This window comes from Ursus americanus, chromosome 2 (genome assembly GCF_024610735.1).
Source record: "Ursus americanus isolate L20-20 chromosome 2, mUrsAme1.1.p, whole genome shotgun sequence".
Lineage (NCBI taxonomy): Eukaryota > Metazoa > Chordata > Mammalia > Carnivora > Ursidae > Ursus > Ursus americanus.
Genome location: NC_142128.1, coordinates 39833251 through 39853700, shown reverse-complemented (window position 1 = coordinate 39853700; position 20450 = coordinate 39833251). Strand labels below are relative to the sequence as shown.

General features: G+C 65.4%; 6 protein-coding genes across 13 annotated transcripts; 3 read left to right on the top strand and 3 right to left on the bottom strand.

The window, feature by feature from the left end:
• The first annotated feature begins 43 nt into the window (after positions 1-43).
• Positions 44-5653, top strand: RHOT2 (ras homolog family member T2). The gene is made up of 19 exons (XM_045783885.2): positions 44-194; positions 308-366; positions 444-525; positions 626-669; positions 1495-1548; positions 1995-2047; positions 2122-2230; positions 2375-2476; positions 2558-2656; positions 2781-2889; positions 2979-3099; positions 3403-3487; positions 3572-3714; positions 3793-3893; positions 3975-4105; positions 4187-4267; positions 4374-4496; positions 4580-4782; positions 5060-5653. Exons 1-19 carry the CDS (start codon positions 158-160, stop codon positions 5184-5186), a joined length of 1863 nt encoding a protein of 620 aa, XP_045639841.2. The 5' UTR covers positions 44-157; the 3' UTR covers positions 5187-5653.
• Positions 5654-5789: 136 nt separating this feature from the next.
• RHBDL1 (rhomboid like 1) lies at positions 5790-9756 on the top strand. Of its 3 annotated transcripts, none has more exons than XM_045784587.2 (8): positions 5790-7236; positions 7704-7862; positions 8097-8321; positions 8398-8546; positions 8642-8754; positions 8829-8929; positions 9010-9070; positions 9146-9756. In XM_045784587.2, exons 1-8 carry the CDS (start codon positions 7198-7200, stop codon positions 9415-9417), a joined length of 1119 nt encoding a protein of 372 aa, XP_045640543.1. In that variant the 5' UTR covers positions 5790-7197; the 3' UTR covers positions 9418-9756. The 3 variants fall into 3 exon arrangements, with proteins under 3 accessions (XP_045640543.1, XP_045640542.1, XP_087710172.1); XM_045784586.2 differs by having other exon boundaries at positions 7701-7862; XM_087854046.1 differs by lacking the exon at positions 8097-8321 and having other exon boundaries at positions 7701-7862.
• A 203-nt stretch (positions 9757-9959) lies between these two features.
• On the bottom strand, positions 9960-11229 carry LOC148110554 (uncharacterized). The gene is given in 2 exon segments (XM_087865830.1): positions 9960-10463; positions 10466-11229. Coding segments are annotated over 2 exon segments (1161 nt in total). The 3' UTR covers positions 9960-10066.
• On the top strand, positions 11101-13537 carry STUB1 (STIP1 homology and U-box containing protein 1). The gene is made up of 7 exons (XM_045783981.2): positions 11101-11386; positions 11950-12148; positions 12235-12400; positions 12615-12702; positions 12833-12889; positions 12970-13086; positions 13165-13537. The coding sequence occupies exons 1-7, from the start codon at positions 11228-11230 to the stop codon at positions 13288-13290; spliced, it is 912 nt and encodes a 303-aa protein (XP_045639937.1). The 5' UTR covers positions 11101-11227; the 3' UTR covers positions 13291-13537.
• Positions 12472-15346, bottom strand: JMJD8 (jumonji domain containing 8). 6 transcript variants are annotated; one of them, XM_087854064.1, is made up of 9 exons: positions 15050-15212; positions 14873-14971; positions 14640-14688; positions 14466-14562; positions 14316-14384; positions 14102-14221; positions 13950-14017; positions 13741-13875; positions 12472-13655 (listed from the first exon to the last, which is right to left on the bottom strand). In XM_087854064.1, exons 1-9 carry the CDS (start codon positions 15142-15144, stop codon positions 13566-13568), a joined length of 822 nt encoding a protein of 273 aa, XP_087710190.1. In that variant the 5' UTR covers positions 15145-15212; the 3' UTR covers positions 12472-13565. The 6 variants fall into 6 exon arrangements, 5 of the variants coding, with proteins under 5 accessions (XP_087710190.1, XP_087710186.1, XP_087710187.1 ...); XM_087854060.1 differs by lacking the exon at positions 14640-14688 and having other exon boundaries at positions 15050-15346; XM_087854061.1 differs by having other exon boundaries at positions 14316-14562.
• Positions 15347-15387: 41 nt separating this feature from the next.
• On the bottom strand, positions 15388-20409 carry WDR24 (WD repeat domain 24). Its single transcript, XM_045783979.2, has 8 exons — positions 19318-20409; positions 18162-18339; positions 17343-18015; positions 16754-16872; positions 16554-16675; positions 16351-16455; positions 15931-16271; positions 15388-15809 (listed from the first exon to the last, which is right to left on the bottom strand). The coding sequence occupies exons 1-8, from the start codon at positions 19796-19798 to the stop codon at positions 15456-15458; spliced, it is 2373 nt and encodes a 790-aa protein (XP_045639935.1). The 5' UTR covers positions 19799-20409; the 3' UTR covers positions 15388-15455.
• Positions 20410-20450: the final 41 nt, after the last annotated feature.

Genomic DNA, 20450 nt, shown 5'->3' with positions numbered 1-20450 from the left:
CCGGGACGCTCTGGCCCGCTCGGCTCGTTAGTGAGGCTCAGCGAGCGGGGGCCGGAAGTGCGGGCGGGGGCCGGAAGTGTGGGCAAGTGGAAGATCCCTGGTCGGGGTCGGAGGCCGGGTCGGGCCCGGGGCCGGGACCTGGACCTGTGCAGCCGCCATGAAGCGAGACGTGCGCATCTTGCTCCTGGGCGAGGGTAGGCGCCGGGCTGGGGAGCCGGGCGGGGGTCTCGGGGCCGCCGGGGTCGGTCCGGAGTGGGGAGGAGCGCGGCCATCGTGGCCGATGCGCTGACCGCGCCGCCCCGCGCAGCCCAGGTGGGAAAGACGTCGCTGATCCTGTCGCTCGTGGGCGAGGAGTTCCCCGCGGAGGTAAGAGTCGAGCGTGGCCGCAGCCCTCGGTGCCCGTCCCCGGGCCTCGGGCCGCCGTCACGCCGCGTCCCCTGCAGGTCCCTCCCCGCGCCGAGGAGATCACCATTCCCGCAGACGTCACTCCGGAGAAGGTGCCCACCCACATCGTGGATTACTCAGGTAGAGCGGGCCGGCCCCGAGCTTCGGCCGTGCGAGGGGGACGGGGGGCGGGCGGCGGGCGTCTGGGCAGGTCCGCAGTCAGGGTCTCCCCTCTGTGCAGAAGCGGAGCAGACGGCGGAGGAGCTCCGGGACGAGATTCACAAGGTACGCTGTGTCCTGAGGGCTAAGCCCCCGGCTGCTGCCTCCCGGGGATTAGGTTAAGGCGCTCAGGGTGCCTGAGACCTCACTAACCCTGCGTGGTCCCTCAGCACTGCTAGTCGGCGGGTTTCCTGGGCTCACCTTGCACGGAGCTGGGGAGGAGAGGGACCGTGCTTCCTACATGGCCGACCAGCCCCATGGTTTTGTATGCCCATTGTCTGCCCTGCTGCTGGATCCTGGGAACAGCCTGTCGTGTTTTCCAAAGTGGTCGCTTACCCAGCTCTGTGTCCTGGCTACCTGTACTGCCATCCTGTAGTCCAGTGCACTGCTCTGAGCCTCTGGACCCTAGCAGGTGCCCTGACCAAGACTGCAGGTCACGGCTGCTCATCTGTTATCAGGAGGACCTGTGCCTGAACTGAGCTCCCTGGGGGAGCCTCTGCTGTGTCCCGGGGCATCCGTGGCCCAGGGTAAAGGCCACAGCTATCCAGGAGCAGCCTTCTTGTCACCATCAACCCTTGTGGTGATCCTTGTCAGTCTCTGTGCCTGAAACGACGGGAACGAAGGGCTGCGGCCAGGATGCCAAGTTCTGGGGGTGGCCTGGTCTGTCCTGAGCCTTCCAGGGGATCTCCCAGAGCTGCCATGCTCAGGCCTGGTGGCTCCAGTGGAAGGGGACAGGGGAGGACTTGTCAGCTTGGAGCAGCTGACGGTGGCTGGGGAGTATTGGCTAGAGGGGTGCTAAGGAGGGGTGGGGTTCCAAGGTGTCTGGCCCCATCAAGGGTGGCGTGGAGCGGGAAGCCTATGGTCACGCCACGCCCACCCCCTTTCCTACAGGCAAATGTGGTGTGTATGGTGTATGACGTGTCTGAGGAGGCCACCATTGAGAAGGTGAGGGCAAGAGCTTCTGCGCTTCAGGTCCTTGCTGTTGGCACCCAACTCTGTGGTGTCCTCTGAACAGACTCCAGATGGACATTCACCTGACCCAGGCTCTGGGCACTGGGGGCCTGTAGGAGGACCCCCACAGATTCCCCAGGGAGTTCCCGTGGCCCTGCCTCCCCAGAAAGTACGTGGGTGGTTAGAAATCTGCACCACTCAGACCTATGGAAGGGGCTGCTTTGGGCTGCTGAGTCCTGGTCCCTTGGGGGTGTTTGGGAACTGCTAGGGTCAGATAAGATCCCACCTGCTGACTGTTCTCTCCAAGTGGCCACATTCCCAGCGTCCAGGACTTTGTTTCTCAGTGGGCGTCTGACCTCCCCCCATCCAGGCATGTGTTCCAGGAGGGAGCCATGAGGACAGGCAGGCCCCTGTTCTCACAGCCCAGCCTTACTTTTCAGATACGAACCAAGTGGATCCCACTGGTGAACGGGCAGACTGAGAGGGGCCCCAGGTAATGGGCAGGGCCCAGGTGGGTGGGCCCTGCTAGCTCCCCCATCCACCGTGACCGTAGGCCTCTCCCCGCAGAGTCCCCATCATCCTGGTGGGCAACAAGTCGGACCTGCGGCCGGGGAGCTCCATGGAGGCTGTGCTGCCCATCATGAGCCAGTTCCCTGAGATCGAGACATGTGTGGAGGTGAGTGGGTGGGTGCCCGTGTGCTGCTGGCCGCTGGAGCTCCCCAGGGCTGCTGGAAGACAACCCACGCCTGCCTCTTGTGGGGGGCCCTTTTGAGTTTGGGGGTATTGGTCACGTTTCTGAGTCTGTCCCTGCGGCCACCAGTGCTCTGCCAAGAACCTGAGGAACATCTCGGAGCTGTTCTACTATGCGCAGAAGGCCGTGCTGCACCCCACAGCCCCGCTCTACGACCCCGAGGCCAAGCAGGTGGGCAGCAGGCTCTGGTGAGGCGGCCAGGCTGGGGGCAGCGGTGGAGTGGGGTATGTGCTGAGCTGGCTGTCCCTGCAGCTGAGGCCCGCGTGTGCCCAGGCCCTCACACGCATCTTCAGACTCTCAGACCAGGATCTAGACCAGGCGCTCAGTGACGAGGAGCTCAACGCTTTCCAGGTGCGGTCCCCTCTGTCTGCTGGTGCTGCCTGTCCCGCGAGGGCACAGCCTCGGGTGCCCTCAGTGACACTGAGCAGTCACTGAGGCAGCTGGCTGGCTGATGACGACTTTCCCTCGGGGGCAGAAATCCTGCTTTGGGCACCCCCTGGCCCCGCAGGCCCTGGAGGACGTGAAGATGGTGGTGTGCAAGAACGTGGCAGGAGGTGTACGGGATGACCGGCTGACCCTGGACGGTGAGTCCTGACGCCCTGCCGTGCCCTGGGGGCGGGGGGCGGCCAGGCTGTGCTCAGTGCTATCTGCTTCTCTGCCTCTTCCGGAACAGGCTTTCTTTTCTTGAACACGCTGTTCATCCAGCGTGGCCGCCACGAGACCACGTGGACCATCCTGCGGCGCTTTGGCTATGGAGACACGCTGGAGCTGACCCCGGACTACCTTGTCCCACCGTGAGTGGTGGGCGGGGCTCAGCCTCCCTTGTCAGTGGCAGGCGGGTGCCTGGGGGCTCCTCGACCCTCATCGGGGGCCCTTGGCATTGGGCCAGGACAGCCTTGCCGTGGATGGTCAGGGTCGGACGACGCAGAGGGCCCCCTGCCCCAAGTGCTGTTCTCTCCAGTCTGCTCTCCGGCCACGGTGCTCGGCTGAGGGGGTAGTGCGGGAGCCTCCCCGTCCCTGTCCCAAGACCCGGGAGGTGTGGGGAGCCTGGCGGGCAGGGCCCCCCAGGAACTGGACGGCCCCCGCATCTCCTGCAGGCTGCATGTGCCCCCAGGCTGCAGCACCGAGCTCAACCATTTGGGCTACCAGTTTGTGCAGAGGGTGTTCGAGAAGCACGACCAGGTAAGGATGTCGTGACCTCCGCCCTGCGCCACCCCAGTCCCGCCAGCCTCCAGGTGCAGGTCTCCGCAGCCCCTCTGCCCACAGGACCATGATGGCTGCCTCTCGTCTGCGGAGCTAGAGAGCTTCTTCAGCGTGTTCCCCGCTGCCCCCTGGGGCCCTGAGCTGCCCCTCGAGGTCTGTGCCGAGGCTGGCCGGCTGTCTCTGCATGGCTACCTCTGCCAGTGGACGTGAGTTCAGCCCCTGCCCGTGCCGGCCATTCGGCAGCGACCCCGTGCCTCTCACCCTCCCCTTCCTCCTGCCCCTAGCCTGGTGACCTATCTGGACGTCCGGCGCTGTCTTGAGCACCTTGGTTACTTGGGCTACCCCACCCTCTGCGAGCAGGACTCCCAGGCCCACGCCATCACAGGTGGGTGCCCGCCTTCACCCTGAGCCCAGCCCCTCCCTGGCAGCCCCCTCGGTCCCACTCACCCGGGCTGTCTGTCCGCAGTCACTCGTGAGAAGAGGCTGGACCAGGAGAAGGGGCAGACGCAGAGGAATGTTCTCCTGTGCAAGGTGGTGGGCGCCCGCGGAGTGGGCAAGTCTGCCTTCCTGCAGGCCTTTCTCGGCCGCAGCCTGAGGGTGAGCATCTGCAGGTGGGGGGCAGGGGCTCTGGACGGTGTCCGGGTCAGCGAGCTTCACGCGGCTCCCTCCTCCACGCAGGGTACCAGGGAGTTCGCCGAGGAACGTGCCATCTATGCTATCAACACGGTGCAGGTCAACGGGCAGGAGAAGTACCTGATAGTGCGTGCTGGGGTCTCCAGGATAGACCTGGGTCCGCGTGGGGGGCTGTCTCAGTGTGGTGCGCGGGGCTGACCCTGCGCCCGCCCTGAGGCTGCTCTTTGTCTAGCTGTGCGAGGTGAGTGCCGACAGCCTGCTGGCCACCGCACCCGATGCCACCTGTGACGTGGCCTGCTTGATGTTCGATGGCAGCGACCCCGGGTCCTTCGCGCTCTGCGCCAGTGTCTACAAGGCAAGCACCCCACCTCGTCCCTCCAGGGCAGTCCCCACACCTCGGCCGTCCGGGAAGGGACCTCACGCGGCCTCTCTCCGCAGCGCCACTACATGGACGGGCAGACCCCCTGCCTCTTTGTCTCCTCCAAGGCCGACCTGCCCGAAGGCATCTCGCCACCCGGGCTGTCGCCCACGGAGTTCTGCCGCAGACACCGGCTGCCTGCCCCTGCCCCCTTCTCGTGTGTCGGCCCGGCCAAGCTCAGCGCTGCTGTGTTCACCCGGCTCGCTGCCATGGCCGCTTTCCCGTGGGTACCCACACGCAGCCCTGTGGTGGGAGGCCGGGCCCTGTCCCAGGGAACCCGTAGTCCCTGCTGCCTGGAGAGCCAGACAGCTGTGGTGTCGAGGCCAGAGTCACTCGGGGGTGCAGGGCGGGCCTGGTCTCGCTGGTGGCCCTGTGCTCTGGGAGTTCGGCTGTGCGCCATGCGGACGGAACGCAGCGCCGGGAGGCAGAGTGGGGGCTGTGGCAGCAGGCGTCTGGGCAGCACCCCCAGGGTGTCTCCAGCCATCCTCTTTCTCCTGCAGACACCTGGCCCACAGGGAGCTGCACACCACCTCCTTCTGGCTGCAGGTGACGCTGGGGGCCATCGGGGCTGCTATCACTGCTGTCCTCAGCTTCTCACTCTACAGGGCCCTGGTGAAGAGCCGATGAGGCCTCAGGGCCACCTGGGTGCTGGTGTGGGGCCGCCTGCTCGAGGGGGTGTTCCTTCTGTCTACACTTGGCTTCTGGGGACACTTGGCCCGCCTCCTTGTCTGACCCCAAGGGCAGGCCCCCAGGTCCCAGCCGCCTGTGTCCCTACCCAGCTGCACATGCCAAGCATCGCCCCGTTTGGGTATCACGTGTTGGAGGGGCTGGGCGTCATGGGTGAGGAACCAGTGACCCCCAGACCCAAGTATTCTCAGGGTTCCACTCCTTCCTGGTCCCAGGCAACCAGTGGGCATGAAGGGGGTCAGAAGACAGAACTCTGGACCAGAGGTGGGGGTGGGGGAAGGACACGGGTGAGGATCGTGTGGCCTCCCTCTCCTCCCTGGTGTGCAGTGGCCCAGTGCCTCACCCCGCCCGGAAGACATGAGGTGGCTCTCCTGATTAAACCTCACTTGTGTCTTTCGCACCTGGGATCCTGGTTTCTGAAGCTGACTTTTCTCGAATCCACTGAAACACGCCCTTTGTCTCAGCATGGGCTGGAAACCTCGCTACTGAGCCCCACAGCTCTCCTCCAGGCCTGGGTCCCCTTGCTGAGGGCTCCCTCGGGGCCCAGCTGCATCCATCCGGGTCCATGCTGGCCTGAGGGGTTCTGATACGAGAGACCCTCCTGGTGGCCGCAACGCCTTGCAAAGCTGAGCATCCCAGTCGCCTGGCTGAGGTGTGCCAAGGGTCTGGGACGCTGGGGCGGGACTGGGGTGTGCCCAGACGCCCTGCTGCTCGTGTGCAGGGTTGGCCTGGCCTGAGAACTCTGTCGTCTTTTCCTCACACCCTGACCAGAGGCCTCGGCCCCTTGCACTGGGCAGGGGACAGCCAGAGAGCCCCAGCCTGCAGGGTGGGGGGCCGAGACCCTTTCTTGGGCCGGGGAGGGGCCCGGTGTGGGGCATCTACTGGGTATGTGTTCTGGGGCCTGGAGCAGAGCGCCTGCGGTGTGGCTGGGCGCCCCCTCCTCCCTGCCATCAGCCCTTCTCTGTGAGGCAGCCGGCCCCAAGCCGCTATTTGTAGAAGGTTGGGGGAGCTCTGCCTGGAGCAACAGGGTTGCTCCAGCCTGACACAAGGTCTGGAGTTGACCCTGAAGTTGTCTTTCCACCGGCCCCACTGGCCCTCATCCCATGGGTGTGGGTCTCACCTGCTCTAGGGTGGGGCCAGATGCTGTTTCTGGCCAGTGTGTCCTGAGGCCCAGGCGCCAGGAGTGTTGACTGGCATCAGGATCTTGAGTGACATCCCCATGGTCTCGGTCACATCCATCCCTGGAGGGGTCTACTTGCCCTCCCCAGGAAGTAGGGACCCTTTGCTGGCCCAGCTGCAGCCCCGTGCATTGGGCTCTCTGCACCAACGTCCATGGGTCTGCCTAGGCTCCCCATGAACTCCCGGAACTGGAATGGTCGGGGCTTTTCAGTCCCGGGTGGGTGCTGGGCATTGGTGTCCATGGACTGAGCAGGGACAGCTGCACCCAGCCTCGCCCTTGACCCCTGCTAGCTGCCCTGTTGCCCTTGGTGTCCATGTGGCAGGCACGCTGGCCGGAGTCAGGAGTCAGGCAGGGCGGTGGTCGGAAGGCACCCCAGGGGCGGTGGCTTCAGCGCTGAAGCCCCAAGCAGAGGGGCAAGCGAGGGAGGGATCTGGGTGCTCCCCTGTGACTCAGTTTCCCAGCCGCCGAGCCCGCTTGACGAGCAGCCCCGGCCCGTAACGGGAAGGCGGTGAGCGGAGCGGCGCGACCCGAGCTCCGGTCGGGGCCTTTCCTTCCTGGGGCGCGTCCGCATGCGGGGCGCGCGCGAGTCCCGGCCGCGCGTGGCGGGGCCGGCGGCGGCAGCGTGCGCGCGGGGGCGGGCGGCTCTGGCTTCGTGACGCGGCGCCGAAAGGAGCGGGCGGAGCGGCCGGGCCGGGGCGGAGCGGAGTCGTCCGCAGAGCAGCCCCTTCCGGCCGCGGCCGCCGACCCCGGCCCCCGGCCCCGCCTGGCTCTATGGACAGGAGCTCGCTGCTGCAGCTTATCCAGGAGCAGGTGCGTGGGGTGGGTGGGGGGCGCCGGCACCGCCCCCGCCGCAGCCCTCCGCCGCTGGGCTGGGCCGAGGCGACGGAGCTCGCAGAGAGCCGCGGTCCAGTCCCCGCTCGGCGCCTCCTCTCAAGCCCCCTCTCCCACGACCTTGGTCCCCTGCCTGACACCCCAGGGGAGAGCAAGCCAGATCTGGGTTCCTGGAGAGGTATAGGAGGGTGGGAGATTGTCCTCAGACCTTGGCCCTACCCTTCTAGGAGGAGGGGCAGGGCAGAAATGAGGTGGGGAAGTCCCTAAGAGCTGGAGGCCTGGGACCCAGGCACTGGTACCCTGGGAGCTCCTGGGACCGTGTGCATACAGAGGTCTGGCCCCAGGGTGCTTGCAGCCTGCCTCTCCCCGCTGGCCTGGCCCAGCCCTGTGGCCTGGAGGCCTGACCCACCCTCAAGCCTTGGCCGATGCCCCCCCCCCCCCAGCAGCTGGACCCTGAGCACACAGGTTTCATCGGTGCGGACACCTTCACCGGCCTGGTGCACAGCCATGAGCTGCCCCTGGACCCGGCCAAGCTGGACATGCTGGTGGCCTTGGCCCAGAGCAACGAGCGGGGCCAGGTCTGCTACCAGGAGCTGGTGGACCTGGTCAGTGTAATAATGGGCGGACAGCAGGGGTAGGGGCCCAAGCCTTGGCAGGCACAGTGCCTGGCTGGAGTGGGGTGGGCAGGCAGCCCCCACTCCCTGCCCTTCCCACCAGGGAGGGGCGTGGACTTGGGGCAGGGACTCAGACTCTACCAGGAGCTGGGCGGGCCAAGGGGACAGGGTGGCTCTGGGGGGCAGGGAGTATGATGGCCCATGCTTAGGGCCACCCCCCTCCAGATCAGCAGCAAACGCTCAAGCAGCTTTAAGCGGGCCATCGCCAACGGACAGCGGGCACTGCCCCGGGACGGGCTGCTGGACGAGCCAGGCCTGGGTGTCTACAAGCGGTTTGTGCGCTATGTTGCCTACGAGATCCTGCCCCGAGAGGTGGACCGCCACTGGTACTTTTACCGGCACCGCAGCTGTCCACCCCCCGTGTTTATGGCCTCAGTCACCCTCGCCCAGGTGTGCCCACTTGTCTGCCACCCAGGAGCCTCCCACGAGCCTGGCCCTGCCTGCCCCTAATGCCTCTCTCCCCCAGATCATCGTGTTCCTGTGCTACGGGGCTCGACTCAACAAGTGGGTGCTGCAGACCTACCACCCTGAATACATGAAGAGCCCCCTCGTGTACCACCCTGGCCACCGTGCCCGAGCCTGGCGCTTCCTCACCTATATGTTCATGCACGTTGGGTGAGTGGGGGCCCCCCGCCAACATCCGTCTGATGGGAGTCAGGGGCTGGTGGCCTGACAGCTGACCTCACGTCTGTTTACACCCACATGTCCAGCCTGGAGCAACTAGGGTTCAATGCGCTCCTGCAGCTGATGATTGGGGTGCCCTTGGAGATGGTGCATGGTCTGCTCCGCATCAGCCTGCTGTACCTGGCCGGTGTGCTGGCAGGTGAGGCAGGCACGTGCCCCCTGGCCATCTTACTGGTGAGCCTCACCCTCATGGCTCTCCCTTTGCTCACACAGGCTCCCTGACTGTCTCCATTACCGACATGCGGGCCCCTGTGGTGGGGGGCTCTGGTGGGGTCTACGCCCTGTGCTCGGCACACCTGGCCAACGTCGTCATGGTAATAGGGCAGACTGTGGGGTGGGTGTGGGGAGGGGCCCACAAGGCCTGCCTCACAGCCTCTGTCTCACGCCCCATCAGAACTGGGCTGGGATGAGGTGTCCCTACAAGCTGCTGAGGATGGTGCTGGCCTTGGTGTGCAGTAAGTAGGGGTCAGGGGGCTGGGGGGCCTCAGCCTAAGGCCAGGGTGCCTCCCACCTGCCACCTTTCTCTGCAGTGAGTTCCGAGGTGGGCCGGGCCGTGTGGCTCCGCTTTTCCCCACCACTGCCTGCCTCGGGCCCCCAGCCCAGCTTCATGGCACACCTGGCAGGTGCAGTGGTAGGGGTCAGCATGGGTCTGACCATCCTACGCAGCTATGAGGAACGCCTGCGGGACCAGTGTGGCTGGTGGGTGGTGCTGCTTGCCTATGGCACTTTCCTGCTCTTTGCCATCTTCTGGAACGTCTTCGCCTACGACCTGCTGGGCGCCCACATCCCTCCACCACCTTGATGGGCTCCCCAGGGCCATGTGGGCCAGGGCACAGGTGTATGTGGGCTGGCCACCAGGCGAGCCTGCATGTCCGCCCTCTGTGAATGTACATCTCAAGACTGCTTCTCCTCCGTGGGGGCAGGTGGCCCCTGTAACCCACTGAGTCCAGGCCAAGCCTTACATCAGCCCTGGCCATCCCCTCCCAGGCCTGGGGAGGTAGGACTGCCTGGCCAGACAGTGGAGCTCCCCAAGTGTGGCCCCAGAGGAGACCCAGCCCTGGCCTCTCCCCCGAATTTGCGGTCTGAGCCTTTTTGGAGAATGAATAAATATTTTACACAGCAGCAGGTGGCTGTACCCGGGCTCTGGGGACTGGCCTGGCCTCCCTCCCACTCACGGAGCAGACCCTAAGGGCCCTTCCCTCCATGAGCTCCCCCCTTGCTGTTCTGCACCCGTGCACCCGTACGAGGAGTTTTGTGTGTGTGTGTGTGTGTGTGTGTGTGTGTGTGTGTGTGTGTGTGTGTGTGAGATGGGCGTGGGGAGGAGCTGTGGTCCTCACAGTCAGCTGGGAGTTCAGCAAGCATTTATTGAGCTCCGACAGCACCCAGCCTCCTGCTGGGGCAGCCCACCCTCCAGAGAAAACTGGCGGGTGACGCCCGCGCCACAGCCAAGTTCAGGCAGCCTGCCTTGTGCATTTCTCGGCCGCCGCAGTGTCCTCGGGAATGGCCGCGATGGGGCCATGGTCGGGCAGCAGGTCGGGGCACAGCTTCTCCCCCACAGCCCATGTCCATGCTGCTGTCTCCACATGGTGAGGGGTCCACCGCCCCGAGGGACTGCCTCGGGAGGGGCAGAGGGAGGCTGAGGCCCGGGGCCGCCGGCCACGCGATCCTCCTGTACGGCGCGGCATACTGCACCCGGCCTGCCAGCAGGCCGTCACCTCTGCCGGAGAGTACGCGGCCGCTGCGCGCTGGGACACGAAGGCGCCGCCCGCGGAGTCCCTGCAGCCAGGACTCGTGTCCCACCAGGGTCTGGACAAGCTCCCAGGGACCCCCGGTGTCACGGACGTGGCCATGGGCCCGCTTCACAGGCAAGGTCACTAACCGGCCGGGTCCGGCCCTCTAGCCCGCGACCCCGCGGGGCGCCCGGCTCTGCCGGCCAAGCCGGGCCGGGGGTGGGTTGGGGGTCGCGGGTGGTGGACCTCACTACGCGGAGCCGCCCCGCGAGGAAGCTCCGCCCACGCCGCCAGGCCCCGCCCCGCGCGGGGGAAGCCCTCACCACCAGCTTCCACGCCCGCGGCCGCTCCAGCTCGGTTCGTGTCACGTGTTTCTGCGCTCGGCCCTCGGTGACCGCGGGCGCTCCTCTCGGTCCCTGGGGAAGGGCGGTCTTCGCCCTACTGACGGCCCCTCCCCCGCTCTACCATCGGTCCAGGGCTTCTAGCCGCCCCTGGCGGTCCGCGCGCCACAGCACCTCCCCGTGCGGCGCCCGGACGGCGGCCCCGCGGCCCGCGGGCAGCCGCCGTGTCCGCGCGCGGGGCGGGGCCGAGAGCAGCCGGGCGGCCGTCCTGGCGCTGCTCCGGACTTGGGCGTCGCGGGTCGCTTTGCCTCGAGCGCATGCTCCCAGCCGACTCCGCCCCCTCCCCCCCGGCCGGTCGAACGCACGCGCGTCCCCGCCCGCCGCGCGTCCGCCCGCCCCTCTGGCCCCGCCCCGCGCGGCCGGAAGTTCCGGTGGCGGATCGCTGGACCGGGCCCGAGCGGATCGGGGGCTCGGGCTGCGGGCGCAGGGCGGGCCAGACGCGGCGCCTGGGAGCGAAGCCCAGGCTGTGCCGCGCGGCGCCATGAAGGGCAAGGAGGAGAAGGAGGGCGGCGCGCGGCTGGGCGCCGGCGGCGGAAGCCCCGAAAAGAGCCCGAGCGCGCAGGAGCTCAAGGAGCAGGGCAACCGGCTGTTCGTGGGCCGCAAGTACCCGGAGGCGGCGGCCTGCTACGGCCGCGCTATCGTGAGTGCGCCCGCGCCGGGGGAGGGGACCGGCGTCCGGGCCAGGGGAGGGGGCGGGGCCCAGGCCCGGGCTTTGGCCCTGCGACCTCCCCGGAGCCCCTGCCCGGCCATTCCCGCCGGACCTTCGGAGGCTCTTGGTTCGTACGCGGGGGCGTTAGGGCCCTGAGAGCTAAGTGATGATCTTGTTTCAATCGGGTCAAGGCCGCGTCTCTCGAGCCAGTGCTGGTTGCTGGAGAAGTTTGGTGGGTGGGAGCTTCAGGGTGCTTGAGGTCCCCGGACCGAGGACCAGGGATCCTTGTCCCTTGAGAACCCCAGGCCCAAAGCTGGGGATCTCCACAGGTCTGCGAAACTTAGATTGACAAGATCTCCTGGGAGTCAAGAGGGTGGGCTCATGCAGGCCTCAGGACCGGGAGTTCACCCTCCACCAGCCCTCAGTCTGCAGGGGCTGAGAAGTTTCTGGTGTCTTGATTCTAGCCATGGGGTCTAAACTGGGACAGGGCCTAGGACGGAGAAGGGGCACAGAGCTCTCTCCCTCACGCTGGCTGGCCTGGCCTTGGTCCCCAGACCCGCAACCCTCTGGTGGCAGTGTACTACACCAACCGGGCGTTGTGCTACCTGAAGATGCAGCAGCATGAGCAGGCCCTGGCCGACTGCCGGCGGGCTTTGGAACTGGACGGGCAGTCTGTGAAGGCGCACTTCTTCCTGGGGCAATGCCAGCTAGAGATGGAGAGCTATGACGAGGCCATCGCCAATCTGCAGCGAGGTGGGCCTACAGGTTGTCCGCTTACAGGGGCACCTGGGACCAGCTGGATGGACTGGCCAGGTGACCTGAAGCCCCTGTTCCCCCAGCCTACAACCTGGCCAAGGAGCAGCGGCTCAACTTTGGGGATGACATCCCTAGTGCTCTGCGCATCGCCAAGAAGAAGCGCTGGAACAGCATTGAGGAGCGGCGCATCCATCAGGAGAACGAGCTGCACTCCTACCTCACTCGGCTTATTGTGGCCGAGCGGGAGAGGTGGGCTGTGGTAGTGGCAGGCTCCAGGGCCCCACCCACCCCCAAGTCAGCACTCCGGGGTTAACTCTGAGTCAAGAACACAGGTGTTTATTGAAGGCCAACACTGGCGAGCAGGAGATGGAGGGAAGCGAGACCTGAACGAGCCCAAGGTTGGGGTGGAGTGTGACCTCTTCTGGCCAGACCCATTTCTGACTAGCTCCTGGTCGACCCCCAGGGAGTTAGAAGAATGCCAGCGGAACCATGAGGGTGATGAGGACGATGGCCACATCCGGGCCCAGCAGGCCTGCATCGAGGCCAAGCATGTGAGGGTGCCCCAGCCCACGTGTGGATGTGTGCGTGTTTGTGTGCCTGTGACGGGAGGGTGCCCGTGCCTGTGCCGGGGGAAGGGGGATGGGGCATCCGGCCCACGCGTAGCTGCCTGGTTCTTCACAGGACAAGTACTTAGCAGACATGGATGAGCTTTTCTCCCAGGTGGATGAGAAGAGAAAGGTAAGGTGTCTATCCTCTGGGTGGCAGGAACTGGAGCAGTGTCTCCACCCTGATGCCTGACCTCACCCCATGTGCTGCAGAAGCGAGACATCCCGGACTACCTGTGTGGCAAGATCAGCTTTGAGCTCATGCGGGAGCCATGCATCACACCCAGCGGCATCACCTACGACCGCAAGGACATTGAGGAGCATCTGCAGGTGAGGGCCCACAAGTGTTGGGAGCAGGACCCATAACCACTGAGCACTTTCTGACCCTGTTGTCACTGCACACTGCAGCGCGTGGGCCACTTTGACCCTGTCACCCGGAGCCCCCTGACCCAGGAACAGCTCATCCCCAACCTGGCCATGAAAGAGGTCATTGATGCGTTCATCTCCGAGAACGGCTGGGTGGAGGACTACTGAGGCCGGGCAAGGGGCCAGGGCTGCCTGCTTTGCCTAGTGCCCTGGCCCAGGAGGGCCTTGGGGCAATAGCTCCCAGTCCCTGTACATAGTTTGTGTCCCTAGATCCCTGCCCTGGTGTCCCCAACTTCACCCTCATCAGTTCTGCTGCTGGACCATGAGCCCCACCTCCACCCCCATCTGGGCCAGAAACAGCAGGTGAGGGTGGGCTGCTGCCACCACTGTCCTGTAATAAAATCTGTGAGCACTACAGGGGTGTGTGCTGGTGTGTGCTGGGCTCACCAGCCACCCACTCTGGCTAGCCGAGGAAAGACACTGGTGTCCAGGTTGAGTGTGGCATGCCACCACCGGTCAGGGAAATACAGCACCTGGTGGGGGGTGAGGGTGGGGCACAGGGATTAGTTGGGATGGGGGCGTCTGGTCCAGCCTGGCCCCTTCCTGCCACCTACTGACCTCCCCAGCCTGGACGGTGCACTCCAGGGGCCTCACAGGTGGTGCCAGGGTTGGGTACGTGTCCTGAAGCCAGGTCAGTGTGGTTTTGTTGGGATGGAACTCTGGTGTTTTCTCAGGGGGGTATAGGAACCAGCGCTGAGGGTGAGAGCAGCAAGGTCACTCTGTTGCCATCAGTAAGCCCCAAACCCTGGCACCCATCCTCTGCTGACCTTGCGGCCGTAGATCACCTCTGAGAACCCGGGCCCATGCCAGTGGAAGGGCACCCCAGAACCAGCTCCTGTGGGGTCATTTATGAGCAGCTGCTGATGCAACCCAACTTATAGTCTTCTCTTCCCTTCCAAATCCCTTTGCAGATACCCACCTGCAATTCCAAAGCTGTAAGCAGTAGTGGTACCCAACAGGCTAAATGGTGGTGGAGAGTAGTGCTGAAACAGTGATGCCCACTCGCTGAAATTGTTGTCCCCAAAGAAATACAAGGTGTCTGCCAACCAAGAACACAGGAGGCGCAGGGTTCTTGGCACCTGGGCACTCCAAGTGCCCCCATCCCACCCCATGGCCAACCAAATCGAACTCACTGTTGCCCAAGGAGGTCGGGTCCTGGGGATGCAGCAAGTGCTCCACATACTCCTGGAAGGGCAGGTCCACTGCGGGGAGGGGCTGATGAGGGCCGGCAGAGGCTGCCTGCAAGATGCTGGCAAGCTGGGCTGCGGGGTGCGGCAGCTCACCTTTCCGGTAGGAGTAGGTATTGGCAGTGCTCAGCCGAACCACGCTGTCTCCAAACGAGGCCAGTAGCCTTTCTCGGGAGCAGAGGGCCCGGAACCTCTGAGGAGATGGGGAAAAGACTCAAGGGCCGGGCCCGACATGGGGGACAAGTGGCCAGGAGGGGCGCCAGCACTCACCGAGTTGTCTGTGAGCCCCTGCAGGATGACGGGTCTGGAGAAGGCGTAGCTGCAAGGGCAGAGTCACGGCCCAGTCTCACGCCCGCCCGCCCCAGCCCGCCCGCGTCTGCTCAGAGGGGGGAATCTTGGGGGACCCGGGCGGACGGGTCGGCGAACGAGGGCGTGACAGCAGCGCTCTGGGGCACGGTCAGTGGGGTGTGGGAGGGGTGGCCAGTGCGAGGGGGCACACGTACTGCTGCACGAACTCGGAGTAGCTGAGGTCGGCCCGACGCTCCACCGCGCAGCGCTGTTCCTCCGCCAGGGCCGCCGGCGCCCCGGGCCCGCGCCGCTGCCTGCGGGCACAGCGGGTCAGCGGCCCACTTCACCGCGCGGCCGCTTCCCCCCCCCGCCCGCCCGCCGGCGCCGCTCACCACCCTCCATCGCCCGCTTCCCCGGAGCCGCGCCGGGCCAGAGCCGCCAGCGTCCACACCGCCAGCAGCAACCGCGGCCGCGCCCCCGGCGCCATGAGCCCGCCGCTGCGAGGCACGCCGGGAGCTCCATCGTCGTGGCGCCGGCGCCGACGCCGGGCCCGCCCCGGAAGGGAGGGGATTTCCGGAAGGCGGTGCGAAGGCCGCCGGAGAGAGGCTCGCGGTCACTGCAGGTTCCCATGGCGACGCGGCCACCCTCCCACTAGAGTCGCCCGGCGCGGGGCGCGGGGCCTGGGCCATCGGCGGCACGAGCGAGCGGCGGGGGACACGCAGCCTCAAACTGCGGCTCCTGCTTCCTTTATTTGCTGCCCACGCCCGGCCCCTCCCGCCCGAGCCCAGCGCCGGCGGGTCAGGAGTACTCGCACAGGTGGCCGCAGCCCGCGGGGCAGTGGGAGCTGCCCTCCAGCCACTTCATGATGTGCTGCAGGTGGCCGCCGTGACTGCAGCCCTGGCACCACACGAACAGACCCTTGACCACGTGGTGGCAGACGGCGCACATGCTGGCGCAGCGGTGGCACCGGTCGCAGACCCAGCCGCGGCTGCTCATGGGCCGCTTGCAGTGGCTGCAGTTGACGTGCAGAGTGGTGGACGCCTGGTTGAGGCAGCTGATGGCACGGCTGGTGCTGAGCTTGACCACCTGGTTGGACACGTTCCAGAGGCAGAAGCGCTGCAGCAAGTCGATGTAGGACGTGTACCAGTGCTCCTGGCGGTGCAAGGAGGGGAGGGAGGCAGAGGCCTGGAGGTGGGCACACTGTGGGGCTCGCCCGGAGCGCGTGGGTGCGGGGGTGGCAGGGAGGCCCTCTCACCTCGTCCCAGTCACCCACCTGCGTCTGCTCGTCGATGTCCTTGCGCACGCGCTCGCCCAGCACAATGAGCACGGACACAGCCATCTGCACGTCTCCCTGCTCGGCATAGAAGCGCAGCATGTCGCACACCAGAGCACTGAAGAAGTCAGGTGGCAAGCGCGTGTCGTAGAGCGCATGTGAGATAGAGATGAGCGAGAAGGAGGAGTCCACGGGCGCTAGGGAAGCTGCATCAGCCTCGCTGCCGCTCACGTGGGGCGAGTCGGCCTTGTCCTGCAGGTGCTCGGGGCCAGGCGGAGTGTCCACTATCTCGTGGCGTAGTGGGAAGGCTTCCTGGGGCAGCACGTACTCTGGCTCCTCCGCTGCGAGGCAGGGACAGGGAAGGCAAGGTCTGAGCCTCTGGCCCCACCTGCCACCCCTGCTCCCCCAGCCCCGACTCACGGTGTGCGTGTTCCGGGTCCAACAGGTACAGCTCCTCCTCCTCGCCCTCCACGTCACCCAGCAGGTAGTCTGCAGGCACGTCGCTGCCCTCTGTCTCTTCATTATCTGCCCATTAACGGGGGAGAGGGGGGTGTTCCAGAGCCACTGATTCTGGGATGCCCTAGCCCCGCTCCCATCAATGCCCTGTCCACCCCCCAGCCTACCCTCATTGGTGATGAGTGTGGCTGAGGAGTCAAGCAGCACTGTGTCGCTCCGTGTGTCACCCTTGCTACGGTCCAGCCTGGTCTCACTGCCCAACCCTGGGGCCATATCCTTCAAGTTGAAACTGGGGGCAGGGAAGGCCAATGGGTAGATGGGCTCCAACAGTTCCACCCTCTGAGGAGAGCCACCCCCGGATGTCTACCTGTTCATGAGTGGCAAGCCGCAAGAGCTGCCCTTGCCCACGCTGTGGTTGAGGCTGGTGGCGGACGCCAGGCCAGGGCTACAGTAGATGATCCGCAGCATGGTCCAGGTCTGTGCTACCTAAGGGCGGGTGCCAGGCACTCACAAGGGCACCCCATGCAACCCCCCGACTCCTGGGTGGAACCACAGACTCCAAACGTTCAGCTGCCCTAGGCACCCAATGTCCTTGTCCACCCCAGCTGGGGAAAATGAAGCCTAGTCTCCATCCTACAAGGGGATAGAAAGAAGCAGAAACTGGAGGCAGCCAACATGGAAATGAGCATGCGGTCCCAGGAAGACAACAAGAAGCTACGTGGACCTCTGTGGGGTCAGATGCTGTGGGAAACCCAAAGGAAAAATGTGCCACAAGAGGGGGCCTGAACACCGTAACGCCCCAGGCCTGCACCCCAATGATGGCATTGGCATCTGGTCCACTCCAGGGTACTGGGTACCCTTAATTACCAGAGTGCTGGCTGGTGGTGCCAGCCTCCAGAGCTGAGCACTGAACCCAGGGCAGGGTCTGGGTGCAGCCCCTGGCCCACCCCACCTACCTGGTTGCGGCCAAGCTCCCGAGCCACTTTCGCATTGTGGTCACAGAGCTCGGCCAGAGGCCGACCAGCCAGGGCATAACGCTCGGCGGTGTCCACGAACCAGCTCATGCTGCCACTGCCAGGCTCTATCTCAAAGACGCTGAGGGCACTAGATGCGAGGCCCACAAAGGGCTCGGCAGGATCGAGCTTGCGCTTGAAGAAGATGGGGTGGCGCCGATCACCGGCATAGGGCTTGCGCCCAGACTCGGTGGCCACTAGGCTCTCCTTAGCGGCAAAGGCCAAGTCCCCAAAGAGGCCATAGCAGAGGCCCTCGGGGTTGGCACGCTCAACAGGCTGGCTGGCATCACGGAACAGGTGCTGGCACAATGTGCTGTCCTTAGAGCCGGAGAGCAGGAAGGAGGGGTCATGGGGGTGGCGCCAGGCAATGCCTGTTGTGACGTCGCGGTGCTCCTCAAACATGGCAGCCGGGACAAAAGGCCGGCGCACGTCCCACACATAGATGTTATGGTCCACCATCATAGAGCAAGTGGCCAGGTGGTGGCGGCACTCAGGCCGCCACTTGACGCGGGCTACTGAGGCGATGGTTTGCACGCAGTGCACCTCCTTGGCACGGTGTGTGGTCATGTCCCAGACCTTGACCATCTTGTCACGCCCACCTGTGGCCAGCCAGCCCCTACAATAGATCCACGAAACCCTCAGTGTCCTCTCCGGGGGTGGGAGGGCTCCCCACTCTCTGCCTCACAGGTCTGGAGGCAGCCCCTCCGTGAGCCCGCCCATGCCACCCTGCTGCCTGCGCCCCCACGCCACCCCACCTCACACCTGTCCTCAGGGTGCCAGTCGCAGCAGAAGACAGGCCCGTTGTGGGCGGTGAACATCCTCTCACAGCGGTCGGGCCGTCGTATGTCCCAGAGCTGCACGTTGCCGTTCTCAAAGGTGGAGGCGAAGGTGAAGTAGTCCCGGATGCTGAACTGGACATCCCGCACGCTCTCAGACTGGCCTGTGGGGAGGACGTCGATGGAGGGAGAGGGTGAAGGCTCTCCGGGAGAGAGAGCAGCCAAGGGTGGAGCCCTTGGAGAGACTGTGGACTGCTGTCACATGCCTGCCTGCGGCCAAGGCGGGGAGGCCTAGAAGGTGGAGTAGACACCTCTGAGCCTGCCTGGAATGGACAGTGGAGAGGAGAGGCTTCCTGGAGAAGATACAGTAGATCAGGCCAGGGAGCAAGATGCCAGGCATCGTATAGTTTTTGAATCAAAAACCTGGACCTCGATTTTCCCCTGGATGGTTCCTCTGACATTGGTTCTTGCACAGAGCTGTGGCCTGGCTTCAGGACTGGCTATCAGAGCACTGAGCAAACGGGCCTTGCTGTGCTATCTGTATGCACTCCCCTGAGGGAGGCCCCAACTTCTGCCCCAACACTTCACCTTCAGCTGGAGCTGCTGGCTCAGCCCCACGGGACTGGAGACCTTAAAGGTCTAGGTCCACCCCCATGGACCTCCACCCCAGCAGCCTTCGAGGACTCTAGCTTTTCCACGGCACAGCTCAGGGTCTGTCTTGAGAGGCCCCCAATTCTCTGAGGCAACTGAGGTTTCCACCTCATGCTTGGGTTGGTCTCTGCAAGGTGGGCAAGGAATAGCTGGCTCAAGGCCAGGTGTCAAGGAGCTGGGCCTGCTGGGAAAAGAACTGGGGGGGGGGGCAGGCAGCATACCCCTCCTCCTCTCCATCCCTGAGCTGGAGACCCTGGAGGGCCCGGTGGGCTTCCTGCCATGAAGTGGCCTGGAGCTCTGAGGCAGGACCAGAGGCAGCAAAACCGACCCTCTGCTCAGCGGCTCAGGTTGGCTCTGCCCCTGGTCCCATAGCCTGCCCTTCCCGAGCTGATCCTCACCCACTCTTTTAGTACTTTCTGGGAACGTATCTGGAGGCCTGTGATGCACCCAACGCACTTCTCCACCTGCCCGACCAGCCTCCGGGGCCTCACCCGAGAAGGTGCTGACGGAGTCCTTTCTACGGAGGTCAAAGCACTTCATGAAGCCGTCCTGGGAACCGCTGAGCAACACGTGGGCCTCGGTGGGGTGGAAGCAGACTTTGTTCACCGTGCGCTTGTGCTCTGTGAACAGCTGGTCCTGCTTGTTGCGGGATGGCCGTCCCAGGTTCCAGGTGACCACCACGCCGTTGGTGGCCGCCGTGGCCAGCAGGTTCTCATCCATCTGGTGCCAGACCACGTCTGCGCAGCTCAGGTTGAGTGAGGGCTTGCGGCCCACACGGAGGTTCAGCTTCTCCACAAACTGCTCGTCCTCAATGGCATAGATCTTGAAGATGCTGCGGCCCGCCACGACCACCTGCGCGGCATCACGGCACACGCTGATGGCATTGGCTGGGGCGTCCAGGTGGCAGTGCATAGTGCGGCCCGTCAGCGCGCTGCCACCCAGGGCCGTGGTCACCCGCGACATCTTCTCCATGGCTGCACGGGTGGTGGGGACAGGAGGTCGGTGCAGCGGGCTGGCCTGGTCAGCCTGGAGGGGCCTGTCAGTTGAGACCCTTCACCCTGGTTGGATCCCCCAGAATTGTTTGCCCTTGGGCGGGTCAGTCTTTGTGAGCCGGCCCGGAACAGCTCGCTGCGGCTCAGTGAGGCGGAGACATCGCTGCCCCGGAGCTCGGCCCGTCTGCCTTCCGGGGAGACCCTACCTGGTCAGTCCGAGCCCGGGCCAGCGCTCCATCCCCCCAACAGTCCGATCTGGGCGGTCAGTGGTCTTTCGGTCAGTCAGTCCCTGCAAGGAAGCGCGGTAGGTCCCCCAGTCCACACAGTGCGTCCCGGGGCCTCCGGGGAGGGGCAGAGGGGCGCCGGGGACACACACGGACGTCAAGGACCAAGCTGTTTAGGAAGCTCGAGGGCACTGGCCGGACGAGAGGCCGGCTGCACGGGGGAGCGGAGGCAGCGGGAACTCGTTCGGAGGCTCGGAGAAGCCTCTCCCTCCGCGGGCACCAGAACCACTTCCTAAAATTGCCGGGCCGGGCCTGGCCGGAACCGCCGCGCCGGAAGCAGCCCTTCTGTTTCCCGTCCCCGCCGCCCCGCTCGCCGGAAGTGGTCCTTGTCGCCAGCGCCTCGCCGGA

Excerpts from the sequence above, each read along its gene's own strand:
- RHBDL1 (XM_045784586.2), top strand. The coding sequence starts at position 7,198 with ATGGACAGGAGCTCGCTGCTGCAGCTTATCCAGGAGCAG. Across the intron at positions 8,322-8,397 it reads CCTCAGTCACCCTCGCCCAG|ATCATCGTGTTCCTGTGCTA; the intron begins GTGTGCCCACTT and ends TCTCTCCCCCAG. Across the intron at positions 8,547-8,641 it reads TATATGTTCATGCACGTTGG|CCTGGAGCAACTAGGGTTCA; the intron begins GTGAGTGGGGGC and ends CCACATGTCCAG.
- STUB1 (XM_045783981.2), top strand. The coding sequence starts at position 11,228 with ATGAAGGGCAAGGAGGAGAAGGAGGGCGGCGCGCGGCTGGGCGCCGGC. Across the intron at positions 12,149-12,234 it reads CATCGCCAATCTGCAGCGAG|CCTACAACCTGGCCAAGGAG; the intron begins GTGGGCCTACAG and ends CTGTTCCCCCAG. Across the intron at positions 13,087-13,164 it reads ACATTGAGGAGCATCTGCAG|CGCGTGGGCCACTTTGACCC; the intron begins GTGAGGGCCCAC and ends TGCACACTGCAG.
- WDR24 (XM_045783979.2), bottom strand. The coding sequence starts at position 19,798 with ATGGAGAAGATGTCGCGGGTGACCACGGCCCTGGGTGGCAGCGCGCTG. Across the intron at positions 16,676-16,753 it reads GGCTTGCCACTCATGAACAG|TTTCAACTTGAAGGATATGG; the intron begins GTAGACATCCGG and ends CCCTGCCCCCAG. Across the intron at positions 15,810-15,930 it reads ACATCGACGAGCAGACGCAG|GAGCACTGGTACACGTCCTA; the intron begins GTGGGTGACTGG and ends TTGCACCGCCAG.
- RHOT2 (XM_045783885.2), top strand. The coding sequence starts at position 158 with ATGAAGCGAGACGTGCGCATCTTGCTCCTGGGCGAGG. Across the intron at positions 3,715-3,792 it reads GGCTACCTCTGCCAGTGGAC|CCTGGTGACCTATCTGGACG; the intron begins GTGAGTTCAGCC and ends TCCTGCCCCTAG. Across the intron at positions 4,106-4,186 it reads TTCTCGGCCGCAGCCTGAGG|GGTACCAGGGAGTTCGCCGA; the intron begins GTGAGCATCTGC and ends TCCTCCACGCAG.
- JMJD8 (XM_087854058.1), bottom strand. The coding sequence starts at position 15,346 with ATGGCCCAGGCCCCGCGCCCCGCGCCGGGCGACTCTAGTGGGAGGGTG. Across the intron at positions 14,972-15,049 it reads GAAGCGGGCGATGGAGGGTG|GCAGCGGCGCGGGCCCGGGG; the intron begins GTGAGCGGCGCC and ends CTGTGCCCGCAG. Across the intron at positions 14,563-14,872 it reads TACTCCGAGTTCGTGCAGCA|AGGTTCCGGGCCCTCTGCTC; the intron begins GTACGTGTGCCC and ends CCATCTCCTCAG.